Raw genomic sequence first — 22,685 nt, 5'->3', positions numbered from 1 at the left:
TGACATTTATAAGATTCATCAAGGGCTTTACAGGATAGTTACTGAGAGGTTGTACACTGCCAAGTCTTGAACCAAGAATCATTGTCTCAGTAAGAAAGAAATTCCAACTGAAAGAGAGAGTAATTGCTTTACTTTGTGGTGATTGTTTGATTTCTGAACCCCAGAGGGCTGCATTTTTCAGTTACTGAATATATTTAAAGACTGATCAATACATTTGACACTAAGCAAATCCAGTGAGATGGGAATATTGCAGGGAAATTGGTTGTTGATGTACAATTTTAGCTACAATATTACTGAATGTTGGAATAGACTTCCCAGGCCTTGTGATTCTGTTCTTATAAACTAGTCTCCAGCATCAGCCTTGATATTGCACCGGAGTATCAGGGCAGCACAGGGGCACAATGGGCAGCACTGCTGCTTTACAGCACCAAGGACCTGGGTTCAATTCCAACCTGCAGTGGAGTTTGTATATTCTCCTTATGTCTGTATGGGCTTCCTCTCTTCTCCAGTTTCATCCCATAGTCCAACGATGTACAGGTTAGATGGCTTATCCATCAAAATTCTGTAGTGTCCAGGGACATGCAGGCATGGTGGATGAGCCATGCTAAATGCAGGGTTAGGGGATAGTTTGGATGCTCTTTTGGAGTGTTGGTACAAACTCAATGGGCCAAACAGCCTCTACCTACACTGTAGTGATTTTGTGTATCTGGAGAGGGCCTTGAAGCCAGAAGTTTCTGACCTCGCATCAAAAATGCTACTGCTAGACCACAACTACATTAAAATTAGAGGAACATTCTACAATGTTTGACAAATTCCTGTCAGGTATGACATACTGTATTTTTTTTTAAGACATAACATTGCCTTGCTGGTCTTATTTAAAGTTTCTTCATGCAGAACATTTATGGAACATTGAATACATTGGGAGCTGATGAGACTCTAATAAGTTAAAAAGGAAACTTGAAAAATAGTGAAGATAATGAGCTTATAATTTCTTCTAGAATGGCAGAGTAACAAAGCACCCGTTGATCATAGAATACAAGATATAGGAGCTTAACTAGGCCATTCAGCCCATCAAGTCTGATCATAGTTAGTGTACTTCTTAACCTCATTCTCCTGCCATCTCCCCACAACTTTTGATTACCTCACTAATCAAGTATCTCTGTCAGTCTTAAATACATTCAATGACTTTGCAACAATGAATTTCACAGATTCACCACCCTCTGGCAAAAGAAATTCCTCCTCATCTCCATTCCAAAAGGTTGTCCGTTCACTCAGAGACTGGGCCCTCAGGTTCCAGTTTCTCCTACTAGGAGGAAACATCTTTGTGTACACGCTATCCAAACTGCTCAGTATACTGCAAATTTCAATCAGATATCACGCCCCTCATCCTCTAAACTCCATTGATAACAGATCCAGAGTTGTCAACCCTTTCTCATATGACATGCCCTTTAGTCCTGGGATCAATTGCTTGAATCTCCTATGGATCCACTACAACATCGGTCCTATGGTAAGGGGCCTAAAATGGCTTTCAACTTTTTAAATATCGTTTAATCCTTAGCAATGCATCCCTATTCTTGTATTCAAACCCTCTTGAAATGAATGTCAACATTGCATTTGCCTTCTTAACTACCAACTGAACATGAATGTTAACCTTAAGAGAATCTTGAACTAGGACTCAAGTCTCCTTGTGCTTCAGATTTTTTAAGTATTTCATCATTTATAAAATGCCTATTCCTCTATTCTTCCCTCTAAAAAGGTACATTACTACACATTTTCCTATATTGTGTTCTATCTGCCACTTCTTTGCCCACTCTCCTGGTCTGTCCAAGACCTTTTGGAGCCTCCCAGTTTCCACTACCTGTCCTTCCATCTATTTTTGTATCATTCACAAACTTAGCAACAACAGTCTTCATTCAGATCGTTAATGCAAGGTGAATCATTATGATCCCAATTCTTATCCCTGCAAAACTCCACTAGTCACCAGTTGCCATTCTGAAAAAAAACAACACTTTATCCCTTCTGTCTTCTGCCAATCAACGAATCTGCTACCCATGCCAGTACCTTACCCCTAATATCATTGTCTATTATCTGGTTTCTTTTGCAATACCTTATCAAAGACTTCCTGGAAATCCAAGTACGTCATGTCCACTGGCTCCCTTTTGTCCAAACTGTTCATTGCCTCTTAAAAGAATGCTAACACATTTATCTGGCATGGCCTTCCCTCAATGAAGCTATACTGGCTCAGCTCTATTCTTTATGCCTGTCCAAGTACTTCGCAATCTCATTCTTCATATTGACTATAAAATCTTACCAACAACTGAGGTCAGGATAACTGGGTCTAAAATTTTCTTTCTTCTGCTTGTCTCCTTTTTGACCAGAGGTCTTACATTTGCCATCTTCCAGAATCCTCTGACTCCAGAGATTCAGGAAAGATGACAACTAATCCTTCCAAAATCTCCTCAGCTATATTCTTCAGAATTCTGGGGTATAGTCCATCTGGGCCAGGTGTTTTATCCGCATGGAAACCTTTCAGCTTCCCCAGCACTATCTCCTTACTGAGGACCACTACACTCATCTCTCACTCGCCCAAAGTTCTGGTATGCTACTGGTTCTTGTACCACAAAAAAAGTGATGCAAAGTACCTATTTCTTTCTTCCCTATTACTACTACTTCAGCCTCATATTCTAGCAGTTCAATGTCCACTCTTATCGAAAAAAAAGAAACCTTCTTGCAATTTTTTTGTGTATTAGTAGCCAACTTATCCTATTCTTTCACCTTATTACTTCAAAAAAAAGTCCTCTTCTGGTTTTTAAAATGCGTCCCATTAAATCTTTATCAAAATAATTTTTCTTTGGCTTTCATGCTTTCTCAGATTTCCCTTGTCAGTCATGGTTGCTGCATCCTTTCAAGTAAATTTCTTCTTCCTTGGGAAGGATTTTTGCTGTGCCTCCCAAATTACCCCTAGAAACACCTGTCATTGCTGCTCCACCATCTGCCCTTCCAGGCTCTCCTTCTACTCTGGGAACCTCTTCGTCTTTGTAGTCACCTTTATTTAGTTGTCATACCATTTCATTTGATTAGAGCTTCTCCCTCTCAAACTGCAGGGTGAATTCCATCAGGTTATGCTCACTAACCCATACAGGTTCCTTCAGCTTATGCTCCCTCATTACACAACACTAAATCCAGAATTGCCAGTTCCTTATTGGGCTATACCATAAGCTGCTCCAAAGAAACATCTCAGACATTCCACAAATGCTTTTTCTTGGGAGATCTGTAATCAACCTGATTTTACCAGTCCACCTGCATATTGCAATCCCCATGCTTATTGCAACTGTGCCTTTCCTACATGGTTCTTTGTAAAATTTATCTTCTGCCCCACATCCAGACTATTGCTAGGAGCTTCCATCAGGGTGTTCAATTCTACCCACAGTCACTACATATATCAATCCTTTAATCACTTCATACTATGAATTTCATTTAATTTCTTACTAAGAAAGCAATCCTGGCCCTCTGTCCATCTGCCGGTCCTTTCAATAAAGGCATGCATCCTCATAGTTAGCTCCCAGCCCTGATCCCCTCACAGCCACATCTGTGATACTCAACATCATACCTGCCAAATTCAATCTGCAATACAAATCTCACTTACCTGGTTTCATATATAGCATGCATTTAAGTACATCCTCAGTCCTGCATTCACTCCCCTCTACTCCTTTCTAGTGTTGCCTCTCATCTGCTGTACCAGAAGTTAGATTCCTCACCCTTTACATACTCTGTCCTATTCATCATTCTGGAAACTTTAATAACCTCTCATAAACCCCAGATGGCTAGTTTAAGGTCTACATGGCCAACCTTTTTAGCCATTCTGCTATGATCCTGATCCCATATCAGTTCAGGTGGAGCCCATCCCAAAAGGCATAGTTCCTTTCTGTCCCAATGCTAATGGCCAGTGCCCACAAATCAGAATCCGTCTTTCCCACTCTACTCCTTTAGCCACACATTTACTTTCCTAGTTTTCTTATCTCTTTACTTATGTGCATAAAGCTCAGGCAACAATCCTTCAGGTCCCATTCTTTAATTTTTCTTCCTTATACTCAATATTCCTCCTACATCAACCACAACAACTGGATCATTCCCACTCCACTATCCTTTCAAGCTAAATCAAGATGTCCCTTAACTCAGCACCAGGCAGGCAAGCAACACACTACACAAGACACCCAATCATTTATACAAAGATACTATCTGTATCTTTCTTTATTTCACCTAACTCCCTTTTTCACTAAACCCCTGTTACACTCTAATGCAATAAAACAGCATTCCACTGAATACAAAGCAACACTGAAGGAGCCCTCCGTTTATGGGCCCTAATTCAAAGACTTCTGAAACTGGATTAAAGTGATTTTGTAATTAACTTGTTTCAGCTGAGTACTTGTTTTAAAGCTGCAATTAAACTGCACCCAGAAGACTAACTAATTGCTAAATTAAAGAACAGCCTAGACTTTAGATTGAAATTAACCCATAAATTATATTATTTCTTACAATTTACCCTTTGAGTCTCCCTGTTTCACCAAACTCCAGTTACACTCAAAAGCAACAAAGCTGCGTTACAGCAAATTTATGATTACATTGGATTTAAACATATTGCTATTGATTTTTGATTTTTTTTAATAATTTGAAATGAAGGCAATGAAGATCCTTTACCATTTACATCAATGAACTGTTAACTATTACATTTATAATCAAGTTTTATCTGAGTTGCACCAATATGCGTCACTTACCTTTACTTGGACAATCACAGTCGCTAAACCTGGAGGCATGCTTCCCCCCCTATCCAGTGCCTCGACAACAAACGTATAGCTTGCATCTGCAGTAGACAGAGATTCATAATCCACAGTCTCTAAAATTGACAATTCTCCTGTCCACTGGTTGACAGAAAACAATTTCCTAGCTTCATCTGTTCTTATACGGTAAGTTGTATTTGGACCAAGATCAGCATCTGTTGCCTGAAACAAAACAAAACGATGAAATGTAGTTGGTCAATGTTGGTCAATTCAGCGCACTTAATAACTGAGGTCGTAAGAAAGAAAAAATAGCTTTATGTACATAATCATTGTATATATCATTTTGAAAAACCGTAATCTAAAATCAGATAAGAAGACTTGCATGTTTAAAAGACATAATAAACAAGGAACATAGAAGACAAATATTATTGAAGTTAATCAGTTGCATAAATTGAGGAAAATTGAGAAACAAACTTGTAAGGAGATCTCAGCTATCTGTAAGAATAATAAGGTGGTTAGGGTAGGGGATTTTAACTTTCTGAAAATAGACTGGAACTGCCATAATGTTAAGGGTTTAGATGGAGAGAAATTTGTTAACTGTGTACAAGAAAATTTTCTGATTCAGTATGTGGATGTACCTAATAGAGAAGGTGCAAAACTTGACCTACTCTTTGGAAATAAGGCAGGGAAGGTGACTGAGATGTCAGTGGGAGAGCACTTTTGGGCCAGCAACCATAATTCTATTAGATTTGAAATAGTGATGGAAAATATTAGACCAGATCTAAAAGTTGAAGTTCTAAATCGGAGAAAGGCCAATTTTGACAGTATTAGGCAACAACTTTCAAAAGCTGATTAGGGACAGCTGGAAAATGGGAAGCCTTCAGAAATGAGATAACAAGAATCCAGAGAAAGTATGTTCCTGTCAGGGTGAAAGGAAAGGCTGGCAGATATAGGGAATGCTGGATGACTAAAGAAATTGAGGATTTTGTCAAGAAAAAGAAGGAAGCATATGTAAGGTATAGACAGGATAGATCGAGTGAATCCGTGGAAGAGTATCAAGGCTGTAGGAGTACACTTAAAAGGGAAATCAGGAGGGCAAAAAGGGGACATGAAATAGCTTTGGCAAATAGAGTTAAGGAGAATCCAAAGGGATTTTACAAATACATTAAGGACAAAAGGATAACTAGGGAGAGAATAGGGCCCCTCAAAGATCAGCAAGGTGGCCTTTGATGGGGGAGATACTAAACGAGTATTTTGCATCAGTATTTACTGTGGAAAAGGATATGGAAGATATAGAATGTAGCAAAATAGATGGTGACACCTTGCAAAATGTCCATATTACAGAGGAGAAAGTGCTGGATGTCTTGAAACGGTTCAAAGTGGATAAATCCCCAGGACCCGATCAGGTATACCCTAGAGAAGTGTTTGCTGGGCCTCTTGCTGAGATATTTGTATCATCGATAGTCACAGGTGAGGTGCCAGAAGACTGGAGGTTGGCTAATGTGGTGCCACTCTTTAAGAAGGGCGGTAAGGACAAGCCAGGGAACTATAGACCAATGAGCCTGACTCAGTGATGGGCAAGTTGTTGGAGGAAATCCTGAGGGACAGGATATACATATATTTGGAAAGGCAAGGACTGATTAGGGATAGTTAATATGGCTTTGTGCATGGGAAATCATGTCTGACAAACTTGATTGAGGTTTTGAAGAAGTAACAAAGAGGATTGATGAGGGCAGAGCAGTAGATGTGATCTATATGGACTTCAGTAAGGTGTTCGACAAGGTACCCCATGGGAGATTGGTTAGCAAGGTTAGATCTCACGGAATAAAGGGAGAACTAGCTCAAAGATAGAAGACAGAGGGTGGTGGTGGATGGTTGTTTTTCAGATTGGAGGCCTGTGACCAGTGGAGTGCCACAAGGATTGGTGCTGGGTCCTCTACTTTTTGTCATTTACATAAATGATTTGGATGCTAGCTATTAAGTTTGCAGATGACATCAAAATTGGAGGTGTAGTGGACAACGAAGAAGGTTACCTCAGATTACAACAGAATCTTGACCTGATGGGCCAATGGGCAGAGAAGTGGCAGATGGAGTTTATTTCAGAAAAATGCAAGGTGCTGCATTTTGGGAAAGCAAATCAGAGCAGGACCTATATACTAAATGATAAGGTCCTGGGGAGTGTTGCTGAACAAAGAGACCTTGGAACGCAGGTTCCTAGTTCCTTGAAAGCAGAGTCACAGGTAGATAGGATAGTAAAGAAGGCGTTTGGTATGCTTTCCTTTATTGGTCAGAGTATTGAGTACAGGAGTTGGGAGGTCATGTTGCAGCTGTACAGGACATTGGTTAGGCCACTGGTAGAATATTGCATGCAATTCTGGTCTCCTTTCTATCGGACAGATGTTGTGAAACTTGAAAGGGTTCAGAAACGATTTACAAGGATGTTGCTGGGATTGGAGGATTTGAGCTATGAGGAGAGGCTGAGCAGGCTGAGGTTGTTTTCCCTGGAGCATCGGAGGCTGAGGGATAACCTTACAGAGGTTTACAAAATTATGAGGGCCATGGATAGGATAAATAGACAAAGTCTTTTTCCTGGGGTAGGGGTGTCCAGAACTAGAGGGCATAGTTTTAGGGTGAGAGGGGAAAGATATGAAAGGGAAATAAAGGGCAATTTTTTCACACAGAGGGTGGTACATGAGCTGCCGGAGAAAGTGTTGGAGGCTGGTACAATTGCAACATTTAAAAGGCATTTGGATGGGTATATGAATAGGAAGGGTTTGGAGGGATATGGGCCGGGTGATGGCAAGTGGGACTAGATTGGGTTGGGATATATGGTTGGCATCGACAAGTTGGGCTGAAGGATCTGTTTCCATGCTGTACATCTCTATGAATCTATGACTCTATAAATAAAAACATATTTAACTTTTGTTGAGAAACAAATAACAAATTTTAATAATTTTAAGAATTGTCAATCAAAATTGAGGTTAAGCATAACTTTTACTGGTTTGGGTCTTTTTTGAAATGCTGGAGCATCTTTTTAACTTTGATGGGAGGTGATTCATCAATTATACACATCAAATTTTCCACTGCCTTGATATAGGTTATTCACATTGCCCCATTATATACCACCCCTCTCGAAGTTCAAAGTTATAACTTTGATGTAATTGACAGAGGATAGAAACATATTCTATCATGGTATGCCTGACTTATTGCCTCTTTCATGGAATTTAAGTGGCGAAATTTCAACTTAATTAATAAAATTGTTGAAAATTTCAGTAATTGATTGTAGAACACAATGTCATTTTATGTAAAGATTCTGCTTAAGCTGAGGAAATCACAATTTAAGAGTGTCCATAAAAGTTTTTTACTTTGCAGCTGGCAATTCATGTTCAAAAAGGACTGAGCCCTTTTTTGTCTGTCAAATTACCTCCCACCATCATCAACCTATCACCACCCCACTTACCTTGTCCCCAGCCTCAATCCCCAGCCCCCTATTTATCTCTCAGCCCTTTCCTCCTCTACATTCCCAAATTGTCGTCTCTCCTGCTCCTCGGATGCCGCCTGACCTGTTGTGCTTTTCTAACACCACACAGTTAGACTCTGACTCTCCAGCCTCTGCAGTCCTCATGTTCTCAAAGTTTAGCAAAGTAAAGGTTAATAAAAATGAACAATTGAAAAGGAGCTCTATAAGTGATCTACTAAATTGCTCTCATTCCAACAGAACAACAATATACCATGTATTATTGCCAAGAAACAAAGTTGAACGTATCAGGGAAATACCACTATAAACGTACTTCACAATGTGAACTGATTAATTAGAATAGCAAAGTTCTTCTGACTGGAGGTTCTTTAATCTCGAAGCTCATTTTGACTTAAGGGTGATTGTTGATATTGGGATTGTAAATTCCACTTCAGCACTAACCTATATTAAAAAGCCCCACTACATCCATCAATAGCCATTATTTCCCTTTCATATATTTTAATACTTGGGAAATATTAAATGAGATTATGTTAAAGTAAAGATGCAAAGCAGCAAATTTGACATTTAATTTAATCAAGCTTGATGACATTTTTGTAATTTGAGAGAAAAACATGCTGAAAGCATAACTGCTTCACCATTTTACAATTCTTATCTCATATTGAGTATCAGGATTATGAAATTTGTAATAAACACTGATGTTGTGCAAATCTCACAAGGGAAAACCTCACAGAAGCAAAACACATTGCTGACATCAAGCTTATTATTTTGCTTTGATAATAAATTATAGAAGATGATGCCAAACGTACTTTACAGGACAATATGTTAGTTGGGTTTAAGGTATCTAAGTAGGTCTCTTGTGTTTGAGGCAGGTTTACAATTTTCGTGCCACTGACTCTGCAGTTGGCAGAAATGCTGTGTGTAGTTCCAGCTGTTTTGGTTTAGGTGGATTGGGAAATTGTCCTTTATGCAGATGTTCCAGTAATGAATCAAAGTTTAAATTTACTCAGCCTAATTCCTCAGTTTACTCATTCATCCCATTAGAGACAACTCTAATCTGTGCCTCCAGCGCAAATCTCAGAAGACCACGGGTAGTACAAGAACATTGGAAAAGGTGAGGACTGCAGATGCTGGAGAATCAGAGCCAAAAAGTGTGGCATTGACAAAGCATAGCAGGTCAGGCAGCATCCCAGGAACAGGAGTTGATCAGAAATATGGAGGGAGAGGAGGGGGCTGAGACATAAACTAAGTTGAGGAACATTGCTCTACTAAGGTGAGTGAGATGATTATTTTGTTTATGTATTGCAATATTATGATTGCTTAGGTCAAAGATTTTTAGCAGCATTGTAAGTGACATTATTTACTGAGTGCTGAAATTCACTTTCTCCTTATGATCTCACGCTTAACATGTGAAGAGCATATTACATGATAAACAATCTAGGTACATTGGACCCAATTTTAACACCACAAACTGGTGAGTTTTGAATGGATTAAAATTGTGTGCATAATCTCTGCTTGAAAGTGTGTCTTTCAGTCAGTATTCTGCCATATTCCTTTTCTGGTTCTGTAAGCATCCCTGTAGAACCAGTCCAGCTGTCCAGTATACCAGCAACTTCAAGACCTCTACATATCCATAAGATACATCACACAGTTACATTCAACTCAGATAACCCAAGAAACATACATGAGTGAACTGTACAATTCAAGTGGACAACAGCAATTAAGATTTTCAGGAGGGGTTCTACTGGAAACCCCATTTTGTGATTCATTTTCTTTAGCTCTTCCCAAGTGCAGTTACTTGGCGGTTGTTCATTAGAAACTTAATTTAGTACATTGTGAGGATACAATGCATTTCTTACCCCATCTGAAAGCTTTAAAAGGAGGAAAGCCTTGCATTTATATAGTGTCTTTTGTGACCTTAGGATGTCCCAAAGTAGTGTGCAGGCAATAAAGGCATCGGTTGTCTTTGCATGCTATAACAGGAATGTCGTGACCCATCAGATTGAGTTGGGTGAATCTTATGATTTCTTTGATTTTGTATCATACTATTATGATTGATTAGGTCAAAGATTGTTTTTAGCACTCAATAACCTCTGTGCAGAATTCTCCTTTGGCTCTGTTACTGTTTGTTGCACAGGGTAACAGTTTTGTTTTATATGCATTAACATTACCTTTTTTTTGTTGAAGATCTTCCAAACCAATTTATAATGTCTTTTAATAAGTTGGCAATAATTGTTGAGGGAAATTAAGTTACCAGGTTGCTGCAATAATATTCTATTCAAATTGCGTATACATAAGAATCCACTGGGAATTATGACACATGGCTGTGGAGGGAGTTAGAATTTACACTCAACAACATTTTTACAATTTTGTTGGTATATAAAGGAAATTCATACTGGCACATGCATATTTTGTTTCTGTATCCTACACTTTAAACAATTTTAATCTAATCATCTTAAACTGAATAAGGAATTTAATAAAATAGTCCATGTAGCTATTCAACGCAAAATCAGAAATTGTTCTTTGACAATCAGCAGACTGCTGAAAGACAGATCTTACGTAGTACACTTTATTAAAATACCTTGCCCATTTCTATATGGACTCAAAAAATAAAAAGATAAGTGCAACAAAAGTTAAGAATATACAAATATTCATCATTAAAGTATAATTGTCACTGTTAAATGTAGTGGGTCAAAATAATATTCTAATCCAAATGGGAAGGTGCTGGCCAAGCAGTATTGTGGCCAGATTATTAATCCATCCACCCAATCAATGTCCTAAGGCTATAAGTTTGAATCCCACCATGGCAGATGGCAGAAATTGCATCCAATAAAAACCTGGAATTCAGTTTAATGTGACCATGAAACCATTGTTGATTGTTGTAAAGACCCACACGGTTTTCATGCCCCTTTAGAGAAGGAAATCTGCCATCCTTACCTGGTCTGGACCACCTGACTCCTGACTCACAGCAATGTTGTTAACTCCTAACAGCTCTTTGCTGAGCAAGACCTCAGTTCAAGGGGCAATTTGGGATCGGGCAATAAACACTGACATTCCCAGTGATGCCCATATCCCATTAAAGAATAATGACAGAATAGGAATTACAAGATCGAAAGCTGCAGGTAAGATGCCAGTTCAGAATTGGAAATGTTTGTGTGCTTCTGATGCATGCACAAGGTGCTCACACTATTAAACACTTAAACATGGCAGTCACATGGGTTACAGCATTGGGAGCAGTCCCTCTGCATTTTCATCATCTTCTCGTCCATAGGTAGCCAAAGTTTGTGGTCATTAACTGTTGTTAAACCAGCACACTCCATCATATAAAATCCACAGTATATTCTTATAGTGCAAGCATTAAAGTATTATAATGTGCAATTCTGTAAGAAAGAGAGAACTAATAATTAGAATACAACTAGAATACAACCAGTGCATAACTGATCCCCAGGGAGAGACTATTCCATTAAAGATTTATTGTAGAATCTTATCTGTCCTCTGGGCGTTGAAAAGCTTGAAATTCAATTAAAAGCTTCAAAAATGTAATTGTGCTTGTTTGGTAGGCAAACAACTTGAACATAGCAAGGTCTCACAGGCAGGAAATGAGACGAGGAACAAATTAATCTATTTTTCATTGAGCGGTATTGGTTGAGAGAGGAATGTTGGCCAGAATGCGAAGAAAACTCCATGCTCTTCTTTGAAGAATGTCATGCAATCTTTTAAAACACTGAATCATCAAAATAACCAGACAAGCCATTGGTTTTATTCTAATCTGATGGACAGTACCTCCAACAAGGCAACACTCCCTCAGCACTACATCAACAAGTAGCAGTTTGGGTTTTGCTTAAGTTGACAGCCCTCTCAACAACTAAGATAAGCCCTCTTCCAAACATTTGGCATTTGATTATCTTAGTTTGTACTTTTTGATTTACATTTAATAAGGACTGTGATTTAACCATACTCATTTGATAAGAAAGGTTTCCTTTCAATTGTTTGTTGATGTAAACTTATCAGAAATAACATCACGTTGTAGGTTCCACAAAGCCACAAAATAACATTGTTTTAATTCCATCGATTGGAAAGGCCACAGGAGTTTTATAACAGTGAGGAAGCGATCAATACACGTCAAAAGCTACGGTGAGACAGATGTTTAATGAAAAAAACAGTTACAAATCCGAAAAGAATCAAGAAGCACTGGCAAAGATTTAACCCTTCAATTACATTTTTTTGATACAAACAAAATTGATTGCCTTGTTGTTCAGAAAATTGTAGGAGTCATGCATTGTGGTGATTTGGAAAACTTTTTTTTGCATAAGAAATTTGAACTTTTTTGGGCAAATGTTAATGCATTTTTTTACTGAGGACTCAATGGCAATTTGTGAATTCTATAAATCGACAAAAGGTTAAAAATGGGCACACTTCATGAAACACTAAATATTTCCTCAGTCAACTATTACTATTAGTTGGATACTTTAAAAATGTATTGAGAGATAAACCCTCTTCTTGTTGGCTGAGACACATAGTAGAAAACTTGCAATTCTGCAACAGATCTGTTTTCTTAAGTTGAGCACTTTTTGAAACAATGGACTTTATATTTCATGCTGCTTCATAAATGATTTTGCACTAGTCGACAAAAGTGGAAAGGGTATTCCATTGTTCGTCAGTTGTATTACCAACCTTTCTTGAGCATAAAAATATATCATTGGAAAATATATTCTATAATATAAAGGTATATAATGATGATGTTTAGAAGAAATATGTTTCAATATTTTAACAGTCAGCATTGATACATTTCTAGCAGCAGATCTGTGCTGAAATAATAAAATTGATTGCAATCTCATATTGTGTAGTCAACTACACTGCACTCAATAAGGCATATTTTGACTGCACAATAGTGTAAAACAGCGCATCAACAGACTTCAAGGGAAATAAAACTTGAGAGAAATTGTGACTGCAAACTTGGATTTCAGAAGGCAGTCGGTGTTGTCAATATGAAAGCTGGAATGGCTGAAAATTTCAGCAGATTCATTTCCAGTCACATATGGCTGTGTAGCATTCCACTCTTAGAGGGGAGCAAAGTACAGGTTAGCATGTGGGTTGGTTATGTCATCACTCAATATTCAATTCAGATGTAGTGCATAATCTGCCTCTGCAACCTGTTACAACCCTCTGTCAAACATGCTCAGCTAAACATTTGTTCAGCTGCACGAGTGGTTTCCCTCCATGGAATTTCCAGGTGAAGTAATTCTACATGAGAATATAAGAAGTAGAATCAGAAGTAAGCCAGTTAGCCTCTCAACCCTGCCTGCTCATTTAATAAGACTATAGCTGATCTCCCTGAGATGTTAACTCATAAGACCATAAGACATAGGAGTGGATGTAAGGCCATTCGGCCTATCAAGTCCACTTTGCCAATTAATCATGGCTGATGGGCATTTCAACTCCATTTACCTGCACTCTCCCCGTAGCCCTTAATTCCTTGTAAGATCAAGAATTTATCAATCTCTGCCTTGAAGACATTTAACGTCCCGGCCTCCACTGCTCTCCACGGCAATGAATTCCATAGGCCCAGCACTCTCTGGCTGAAGAAATGATTTGTCATTTCCATTCTATCTTTAATTCCAGCTCAGCATAGCTATCAACTCTCTGATATTGCAAACATCTGTGAATACCACTTTAAATACATTTGTGATCTAAACTCCACAACTCTCTGGGGTAGTGTCCTGATGAAGGGTCCTGCCCAAAACATTGACTCTCCTGCTCCTCTGAAGCTGCTTGACCTGCTGTGCTTTTTCTAGCTCCACATTTTATCATCGCTGGGGTAGAGAATCCCATACATTTACTTACACTCTGGGAATTCCTTTGTATCTTTGTTTTAATTGAGTGACCCTCATTTTGTAACTAGTTAGAGATTTGTTCACTTGTGAAAACATCTTTTCAGATCTACCCTGTCATGTCCTCTCAGTAACTTGTATGTTTCAATAACATCATCCTTCATTCTTCTAAACTCTCATGAATAATAGATTTACATAACCTTTCTTGATAAGTCAACCTCTTTACCCCAGGAATGAGCCAAGTGAAACTTTTTTGAACAACCTTCAGTATCAATATATCGTTTCTTAAATACAGGGACCAAAATTGTACACAAAACTCCAGGTACATTCTCCAACATTTTGTACAATCCTTATTCTTAAACTCAAACCTTATGCAAAAGTGTCAAAGTTCCATTTGCCTTCTTAATTACTTACTGCACCTGTACGCTAGCATTGTGTGTTTTGTGCACAAGATCTCTGCATTATTTTGAGTCTCTCTCCATTTCGATAACACTCTGCCTTTGATTCTTTCTAATAAATTGCATGACCTACAAAGCTTGATCTGACAAGTTTTTTGCTGAATTACTCAACCAATATATAGCCTCTTGCAGATTCCTTATGTCCTCGTCACAAAATGCCCTAAACTGCCCGACAGTTTCTTGTTTGCCATCTCCCTTCCTTCTTAAACAGAACATCGTATTAGTAGTCGGCCAGTCCACTGGATCTTTCCTGGAATCAAGTGAGGACTTTGACAAAAACCTCCACGATCTCTGCAGTGACTTTCTTTAAAGTCTCTGGATGCTGGCCTACTGGTCTTGGTGACTTATTTGTCTTTTATCCTCTTGTTTGTTAAATATTTTATCCCTCATTTCAGAAACTGTTAGTTTCCTCTCATTAGCATCTTGCTTATATGTTATGTTTGAGATATTTATAATGTCTCCACTGTAATGCAAAATATTGACTTAAATCATCTGCCATTTCTCTCTCCTTATTATCAATTCCTTGGTTGCATCCTGAGGCCTTACACTTAATTTAGCTATTTTCTTTTTAAAAAAAAATGTTTGCTCTTTTTATTTCTGGCCAATTGATTTTCATAATCGATTTTTCCCTCTTCACTAGTTCTTTAAGTTATCTGCCACTGGCTTGCCACAAAGTTTTGTTGTTTTGTACGCCTTAGTTTTTGATTGGATGCTCTCCTTGATCACCCTCGTTTACATGGGTGATTCATCCTTTTCACTGATATACGAGAACATAAAAAATAGTGGGAGGATTTGATCAATGAGTCCAGTGAACATGCTCCACAGTTTGATAAGACTTTGTGACTGAAAGTGAATCTGCTGAATGTGCCCTTGACCCCTTGCCTGTCAATCTTTCATGACCCTTGACTTCCTTGTCAAATATCTACTCAAAGCTCTTCATGCCTCGTTTGAGCTTTTAATTTTACCAAGAAAAGCAAGAGAATGAACTCACAGGAGGGAGTTGTCTCGATGCCCCCAAGAAATCACTCACTGTCAGACAAAGTATAAGTCAGGAAATAATGAAGACATGTAGGAGGGGACTACAAAAGTCATTACTGACTCGAAACTGCACATTGGTTGGAGAAATTAGATGGGCAAGTTGACATAGAAGACAGAGTAGAATGGGGAATGTTTCTTATTGCAGAACTTGCCAGGGAATAGATTATTTTAGATCTAATAAGAAATGAGGAAGGATTAAGAAGAAATCTCATAGTTCAGGATTCTCTCCAGGATAGTGATCACATTGGGGTAAAATTTCAATTTCAGTTGAGGGAGAGCAACTCAGTCTCAAACCAGTGTCCTGAAATTAAATAAGGCCAATCACATAAGTATAAAGAAAGAGTTGTCTCTTTGGGTGAAAAAGTAGACTAAAGGGAAGGTCAGTAGATGAGCAGTGGCAAATAGTTAAGCAAGTATTTGATAACGTTTTTCAAAAATCTATTCTGATCATAAAATCTACCTTATGAAGGGATAAGATACCAGACTTGCAAAATGAAGTTTTCAGGGCAATGGGGTAGCTTGGAAGTAATTATGACTTATTATGCCAGCAAAACTGTGCACACTCAGTCCTAACTTTATCTGCTGTGACAAATGGGAATCATTTATGTGGCTACAGCAAGATCATACAATTTACTGTCTTATTCTGCTTCTCCTATTAGCAAAGACTGTCCTAGCATACCATATCAGAACATAGGCTCTCTCTAACCAGCAGTGGCTGGATGTCATTGCTTCATTGCATGTCTGAGAATGTTAGAAGTTGGGTAGACAAAGGAATGGGTGATGATCAGCTATTCCTTTGTTTGACCAACTGTTTTTCTCTTTTTGGGTCCATCTCTACCTATCATTTACTCCTTTCCCCTCCCTCCACACCACCCCTTCTCTCACACAAATGTCAAATGTTTCCTAGCTACAATCAGTTCTGAAAATGGCTTATGGATCCCACACATTAACTTTTATTTCTCTACACCAATGTTGCCAAATCTGCTGAGTTTTTCCCGCAATTTCTGATATTGTTTCTGATTTCCAGCCTCTACAATTTTTTTTAAGTTTGCTGTTGAGAAAGGTTCTTGCCGGTTAGTTGTTGGTGCATTTCCTCTGGTTTCTGCTTCATTCCCACAACTGCTGGTGCTTTTATTTGTTGCTTCAAGTTGCAAAGGTCTGTAGGGAATGTTGTGCCAGGTACTGAGAGGCTTTGCTGGATTCAAAGCTTCTGCACTAATCATTCGCTGCCTGACACTGATGCACTGCTCCCTTGGAATATCAAATAAGCAGAAGTACACAGCGCAGGATGAATTTTAATAATGGGTTCCATGTAGATTCTATGAATACTTGCTGTGTACTTGCCATTATATCCCAAAAGACACTTTCTATAATATCATGGTTTATTGCGCATGTATGATCACTATAATTTGCTGTTAATTTTATTCAATACTGCTGGACAGCAGTAAAACCATTACTGTTATGATGAGAGTAAAATCCAGGCCTTTATCTATGAGATGTTCAGCTCCAGGTGGTTATAAAATATCATATCACAAAATTGGAAAAAGAGCAGTGGCATTTGCATAGAGTGCCACAGTTTAACATTTAATCAGCACCACAAGAAACATATTAGCTAATCTTTTATGTTATTTTGGGGCCTTGTTTTGGCTGTCTTGTTAGCTTCAAGAACAATGACTCTGCTTATCATGTATTTTACTGCTTCTGAACTGGTTTTGAGTTGACCAGACAATGTTAAATGTACTATATAAATGCAAAATAATGATTTATTTTCTTTTTTCAAGTAGTATAAGAGACTTTAAGAAGCCAACAGTAAACAAATCTTTCCATTTGTCAATTTTAAAGAGAAATAGATTTAAACTTAAAACAAATGTTGCTCATTTATACTCTACATGAATACATTTTACATTTAATACTGCTGTGACAGGACTTACGTTTTGAATGATTGTGATTTATTTAAAGCATTGTGGAAATATCTGCAGTGATTTATTTAGGATAGGTTACTGAAAATTCACTATGGACATTGGAGATGTTGTATTCAAACAATGTTTCTTGTAAATCACAATAAATGCAAGCTTTCCCATAGATCTCAGCTAGGTCTGTGATTTGATCAGTCACTGTATGGAGGAGGTATATGTTTTTGTCTGATTAAGTTAGAAAGATATCTTCTAAGAATGAGCTACAGAGCTGATCTCTCTGATTTATTAAAATAAAAAGCTCTTACTTAGTTCATTTTGAAACTTAATGCCTCTTTTGAAAGAGTGATTGAACAATCTTAAGAATGTATTTCCTGAGAAAGTTGCATCTGCAAGGGTTCAGAGACAATTTTCCATGATTAGTTTCTTAATAACAAATACCAGAACATCAGCGTAACAGACTTTGGTACATCTAGTGTTTTCTCCGTTTATTTTTAAGAATAATCAATTGGTAAAATGTGTTTTTTTTCAGAAATTTAATTTGCAGATAAATCTATTTCTGTCTTTCCTTTCTGGAGAATCTATGTGTGTGTGTGTGTTTTGTGTGTTTCAGGGATACTTAGAGAGATAAGCATTTGTATTTCTATCTTGCAGACTGTATATGTAAACCAATTATTGTGTATGAACAAGGAACAAGAGTCTGCCACTTGGCCTTTTGAGCTTGCTTCACCATTCAATAAGATCATGGCTGATCATGATTGTTAAATTTGAAGGAGTTCAGGAAAGATTTACAAGGATGTTACCAGGCTTGGAGGATTTGAGCTATAGGGCGATGCTGAATAGGCTGGGATTTTTTTTCCCCTGGAGTGTCAGGCTGAGCTAAGGGTTATAGAGTTATGGGGAGCATGAATAGGTAAATAGACAAGGTCTTTCTCCCCAGTGTAAGTGAGTCCAAAACTAGAGGGCATAGTTTTAAGGTGATGGGGGCAAGTTTTAAAAGGGACCTAAAGGGCATTTTTTTTCATGCAGAAGGTGACATGTGCATGGAATGAGCTTCCTGAGGAATTGGTAGAGGCTGGTACAATTACAATATTTATAAGGGATCTGAATGGGTACATGAATAGGAAGGATTTAGAGAGATATGGGCCAAATGTTGGCAAATGGGACTCGATTAATTTAGGATATCTGGTCAGTACAGACAGGTTGGTCAGTTTCCATGCTATATGACTCTATGACTATTTGATTTTAACCTCAACTCTACATTCCTGTATATCCCTGATTTTTTTTCATTTCCTTGGTAATCACAGATCTATTTACTTCTGCGTTAAAAATATTTACAGACTCTGTGTCTACTACCTTTTTAGAAAGGAAATTCTAAAGGCTCAAAAGCCTCAGAGGGAAAAACAGTTCCCTCATCTCTGTCTTAAACAGGCATCTACTTATTTTTAAACTATGACCCCTGGCACTAGATTGTCCAACAAGAGGCAACGTTCTCTTAATGTCCACCTAGTCAAGTTCCCTCAGGATTGGGGGCGGCACGGTGGCACAGTGGTTAGCACTGCTGCCTCACAGCGCCAGGGACCTGGGTTCAATTCCCGCCTCAGGCGACTGACTGTGTGGAGTTTGCACGTTCTCCCCGTGTCTGCGTGGGTTTCCTCCGGGTGGTCCGGTTTCCTCCCACCCTCCAAAGATGTGCGGGTCAGGTGAATTGGTCATGCTAAATTGCCCGTAGTGTTAGGTAAGGGGTATATGTAGGGGTATGGGTGGGTTGCGCTTCGGCGGGTCGGTGTGGACTTGTTGGGCCGAAGGGCCTGTTTCCACACTGTAAATCTAATCTAATCTAATCTAATCTAATCTTATACATTTCATTTCAGTCACCTCTGACTGTTCTAAAATCCAGAGGATACAGATCTAGTCTTTTCTCTTAAGGCAGTCCTACTCATTCCTGGACTGAGGAATTAAACTTGTACTAGTTTAATATTTTGTGAACTACTTCCAACTCATCCATTTGTAAACACAGTGACACAATGCTCTACATGCAGTATCACCAATGCCCTGGACAGCTGAAGCATTACCTCTCTAATTCAACATTCAATTCCCCTCGCAATAAAACTTTGCATTCGAATGGCATTCCTGGTTACTTGGTGCACCTGTACTCTAACCTTCTATGATTCACATACTAGTGCATCCAGATCACTCTGCATTTCAGAGCTCTGCAACCCCTCCCATTTCGATTACATGTTCATTGAATAAGTTTTGATAATACACTAAGAACCGTGTTCATTAAAATACATGGTTGACAGATCACTTGTTTTTTTTTTAAAGATGATGCAATTTAAGTGGCCACCTTGGTAACTGGAAAAAAGAGTATTTTTAACTTACATTGTGACTGTTGGAATAATGAAACAAGGGCACCCGTGCACTCCTCTAGCCTCAGTTGTAACAACACGCAAGTGCATTTTTATTTGGTAAAATTGCACAAGGCACTGTTGATGCTCCTTGAATATGCAGCTGGCTGGGCTAACACTGACCTGATCATGCATGATAATGGCATGGAGTCCCAGAAGTGACATTAAGCAACTTTGCCTGAGACTGTAAAACACAACTTCTGATGAAAATTAAAAAAAACATGTATTTCAGACTCACCGGCCAGAAAGAAGTTATTGCAAGAAAACTGCCACAGAGGTATTAAATGATAAGCTGTTGAAATCAAAAATCTAAATTTCACACACAATAACAGATGGCCTGATGTAAATTATGAGACTAACTAAGACTGGGAGTATTCTTGCGCACACAAAACTAAAACCAGCAAGGGACTCATATACATCTGTACATCATCCCAACCATCTGTTATTTTGTGAATCCTGTATAAAACATAAACTTTTTGCTCTGTCCTTGCTTCAAGTCACAAAAAAACTTTGTTTCAGGATGAGTTTACTGCAAAAATTATGAAATTGTTCATGAAGATTAATGGTTGTATAACACCGTGGAAACATTTTATTTGCAAGTAAAGATCCAAAAGATCAAATTGTTTCTTTTTTTTGAATGTAAATCACTGTGGCATGGTGTGATGTGACTGTCATATCCTCTATGGTCAGACGTCAGGTGAACATTGTTTTGTCCATGTTCACACATGAAGAATTTTAGAAGTCCTAACATTTAATTTCCATTAATTTAGTTAGCTGTTCAATAAGAAGAGTTATGACAGGGCACTTCTGTGCCAACAGCTATACTTCTTGAATGAAGTGTCATCTTCCAAAGAAACCCAAACTTTAGGTTTTGGATCTGGAGCAGTAACTGGTATCAATGCAGGGCATCTGAGAGACTAAGATTTCATGGGCAGAACATTTTCGAAGTGGTCAAACTAGAGCTGAAGAAGTTGGGTAGCTAACAAACAAGGTCCGTCATGTAATGCCATAGATGCTTCAGTGTATTTCATTCTCCAACAATTGTTCAGTTCTTTGCCAAGTGAACACTGGCAAAGGTGACAGATCCCCTGGGGAGTGCAGCCAGAGCCAGTTCTATGGCATAGTCCACTTATGACTCAGTTACATAGGGGCCAGGAGTAAGACTGGGGAAGGCAATGATGGTATGATTTCTGGAGCTAAGGGAACAGTCAGCCATTGCTGTTGTTGCACATGTGATTGCAAGATGGTGTTTTGTCCTTCTTGTGCCATCTTCCAGGGTGTCACTGAGGAGCGGTAAAGCTCTCAGAGGGGAGATGGCTGTTGAACAGCCAACGGTTGCAACCCTGATTTGTATCAAGAACGTAGGTAAGAAGATGGGCAATGTCCTACAAAGAGATTTTAGGGAGCTAAAAAAAAGACTAACAAGCAGGGTTTCAAAGATAGGTATCGATGGATTACTAGTAATGCCATGCACTAATGCATATAAGGATTGGAGAATTGAGCAGATGAATAGAAAATGTAATTACAGGGACTGTACACAAGAGGAAGCTTTAGTTTGGGACATTGGGACTGGGAGAAGTGGATATCACCTAAGCCCAAAAGGTGGTACATAAACAGAACCACAACTGACAGTCTTGTAGAACTGTTTACTGGTGTGTTTTGGGATGAGAACCAGGAAACAATATTAGAAAGGAAATATAAGGTATTCAAATGAGTCAGTGAAATAGAAAGCATTAGATAAAAAAGGTGCAGTCAGAGTAAGAGATAATGCAAAAAGCTCTAAATTGGATTTACAGTCCAACTATGCTAACACAAAATGTATGCAAAAAAAGGTTAATGAGCTGCAGGCACAAATTGCTACATGGGAAAATGTCTTATCAATAACAGATTGGCTCAAAAGTGATGCTAAATATTCTTGAATACAAGGTGGTTAGAAAAATAAGGGAAAAAAAGGCAAGCAGTGTTGCTGTAATGATAAAGGAGAATATTGTACCACTGGGAGACAGCATGGTTACAGCTTGTTTAGAGATAAGGAGCATTAGAGTGATCTTCACACTGTTGGACATAGTCAATACGTCACCAGCCACAGGGAAAGATATAATGGGGCAAATTAGGAATAGAGGAAAAGGCTACAGCATAATACGAATGAGCAAATATGAATATTCATATATGAACCGGTAAAGTAATATGCAGAGGAGAGAGAGGAATAAGAATTTTAATCCTTTCACAGGATATGGATATCACTCGACTGGCCAACAATATTTCCCTTCTAAGATACTTCTCAATGACAATTTTGCAACTGTTTTTTCCATTGTCTCTATATGTTAGCCCTTTGATAGTTGAGAAACAGGTGGGTTGATGCTTTTTGGTTTCTGGCAATGCTATGTGTTCTACTGTTATTGATATTGCTGCAGTTTTGCCTGAACACTTATGGAGCTGGCCTTGAGAAGGACATAGAATTTTGTTTGACAGTCCTATTAATGAATATAGAGGATGTGGCCGAGGCATTGTTGATGAAATTTCTCTTGTACTCTCATGTATTTCTTTTACTCAGGCCAGGTCTTACTGCACTATGAGGGTTTATTTAAGATAATAACCATTTTGTATACTACCACAGCACTCACTGCAGCACGTGCGGAAGGCCAAGTGGCACAAAACTCCGGTTTCCAGCATCTACAGTCCTCACTTTTACCTAGTTGATTTTAACCTTACTGCGAATCCTCTTGCAAGGATGCCTACCTTGAAGAAGTTCTCCTCTCTCCACAAGAATCTCAGTGAGTCTCT

At 38.5% G+C, this 22,685-nt stretch overlaps 1 protein-coding gene across 1 annotated transcript in view; it reads right to left on the bottom strand.

The window, feature by feature from the left end:
- Positions 1 to 22,685, bottom strand: part of pcdh15b (protocadherin-related 15b) — a 642,771-nt gene that overhangs the window by 257,076 nt on the left and 363,010 nt on the right. The window contains exon 20 of the mRNA XM_060841768.1: positions 4,776 to 5,000. Within this exon, the coding sequence (XP_060697751.1) occupies positions 4,776 to 5,000 (225 nt within the window). The remainder of the gene's footprint in view (positions 1 to 4,775; positions 5,001 to 22,685) is intronic.

This window comes from Hemiscyllium ocellatum, chromosome 22 (assembly GCF_020745735.1).
Source record: "Hemiscyllium ocellatum isolate sHemOce1 chromosome 22, sHemOce1.pat.X.cur, whole genome shotgun sequence".
Classification (NCBI taxonomy): Eukaryota; Metazoa; Chordata; class Chondrichthyes; order Orectolobiformes; family Hemiscylliidae; genus Hemiscyllium; species Hemiscyllium ocellatum.
This window is presented reverse-complemented; position numbering and strand designations above follow the sequence as displayed.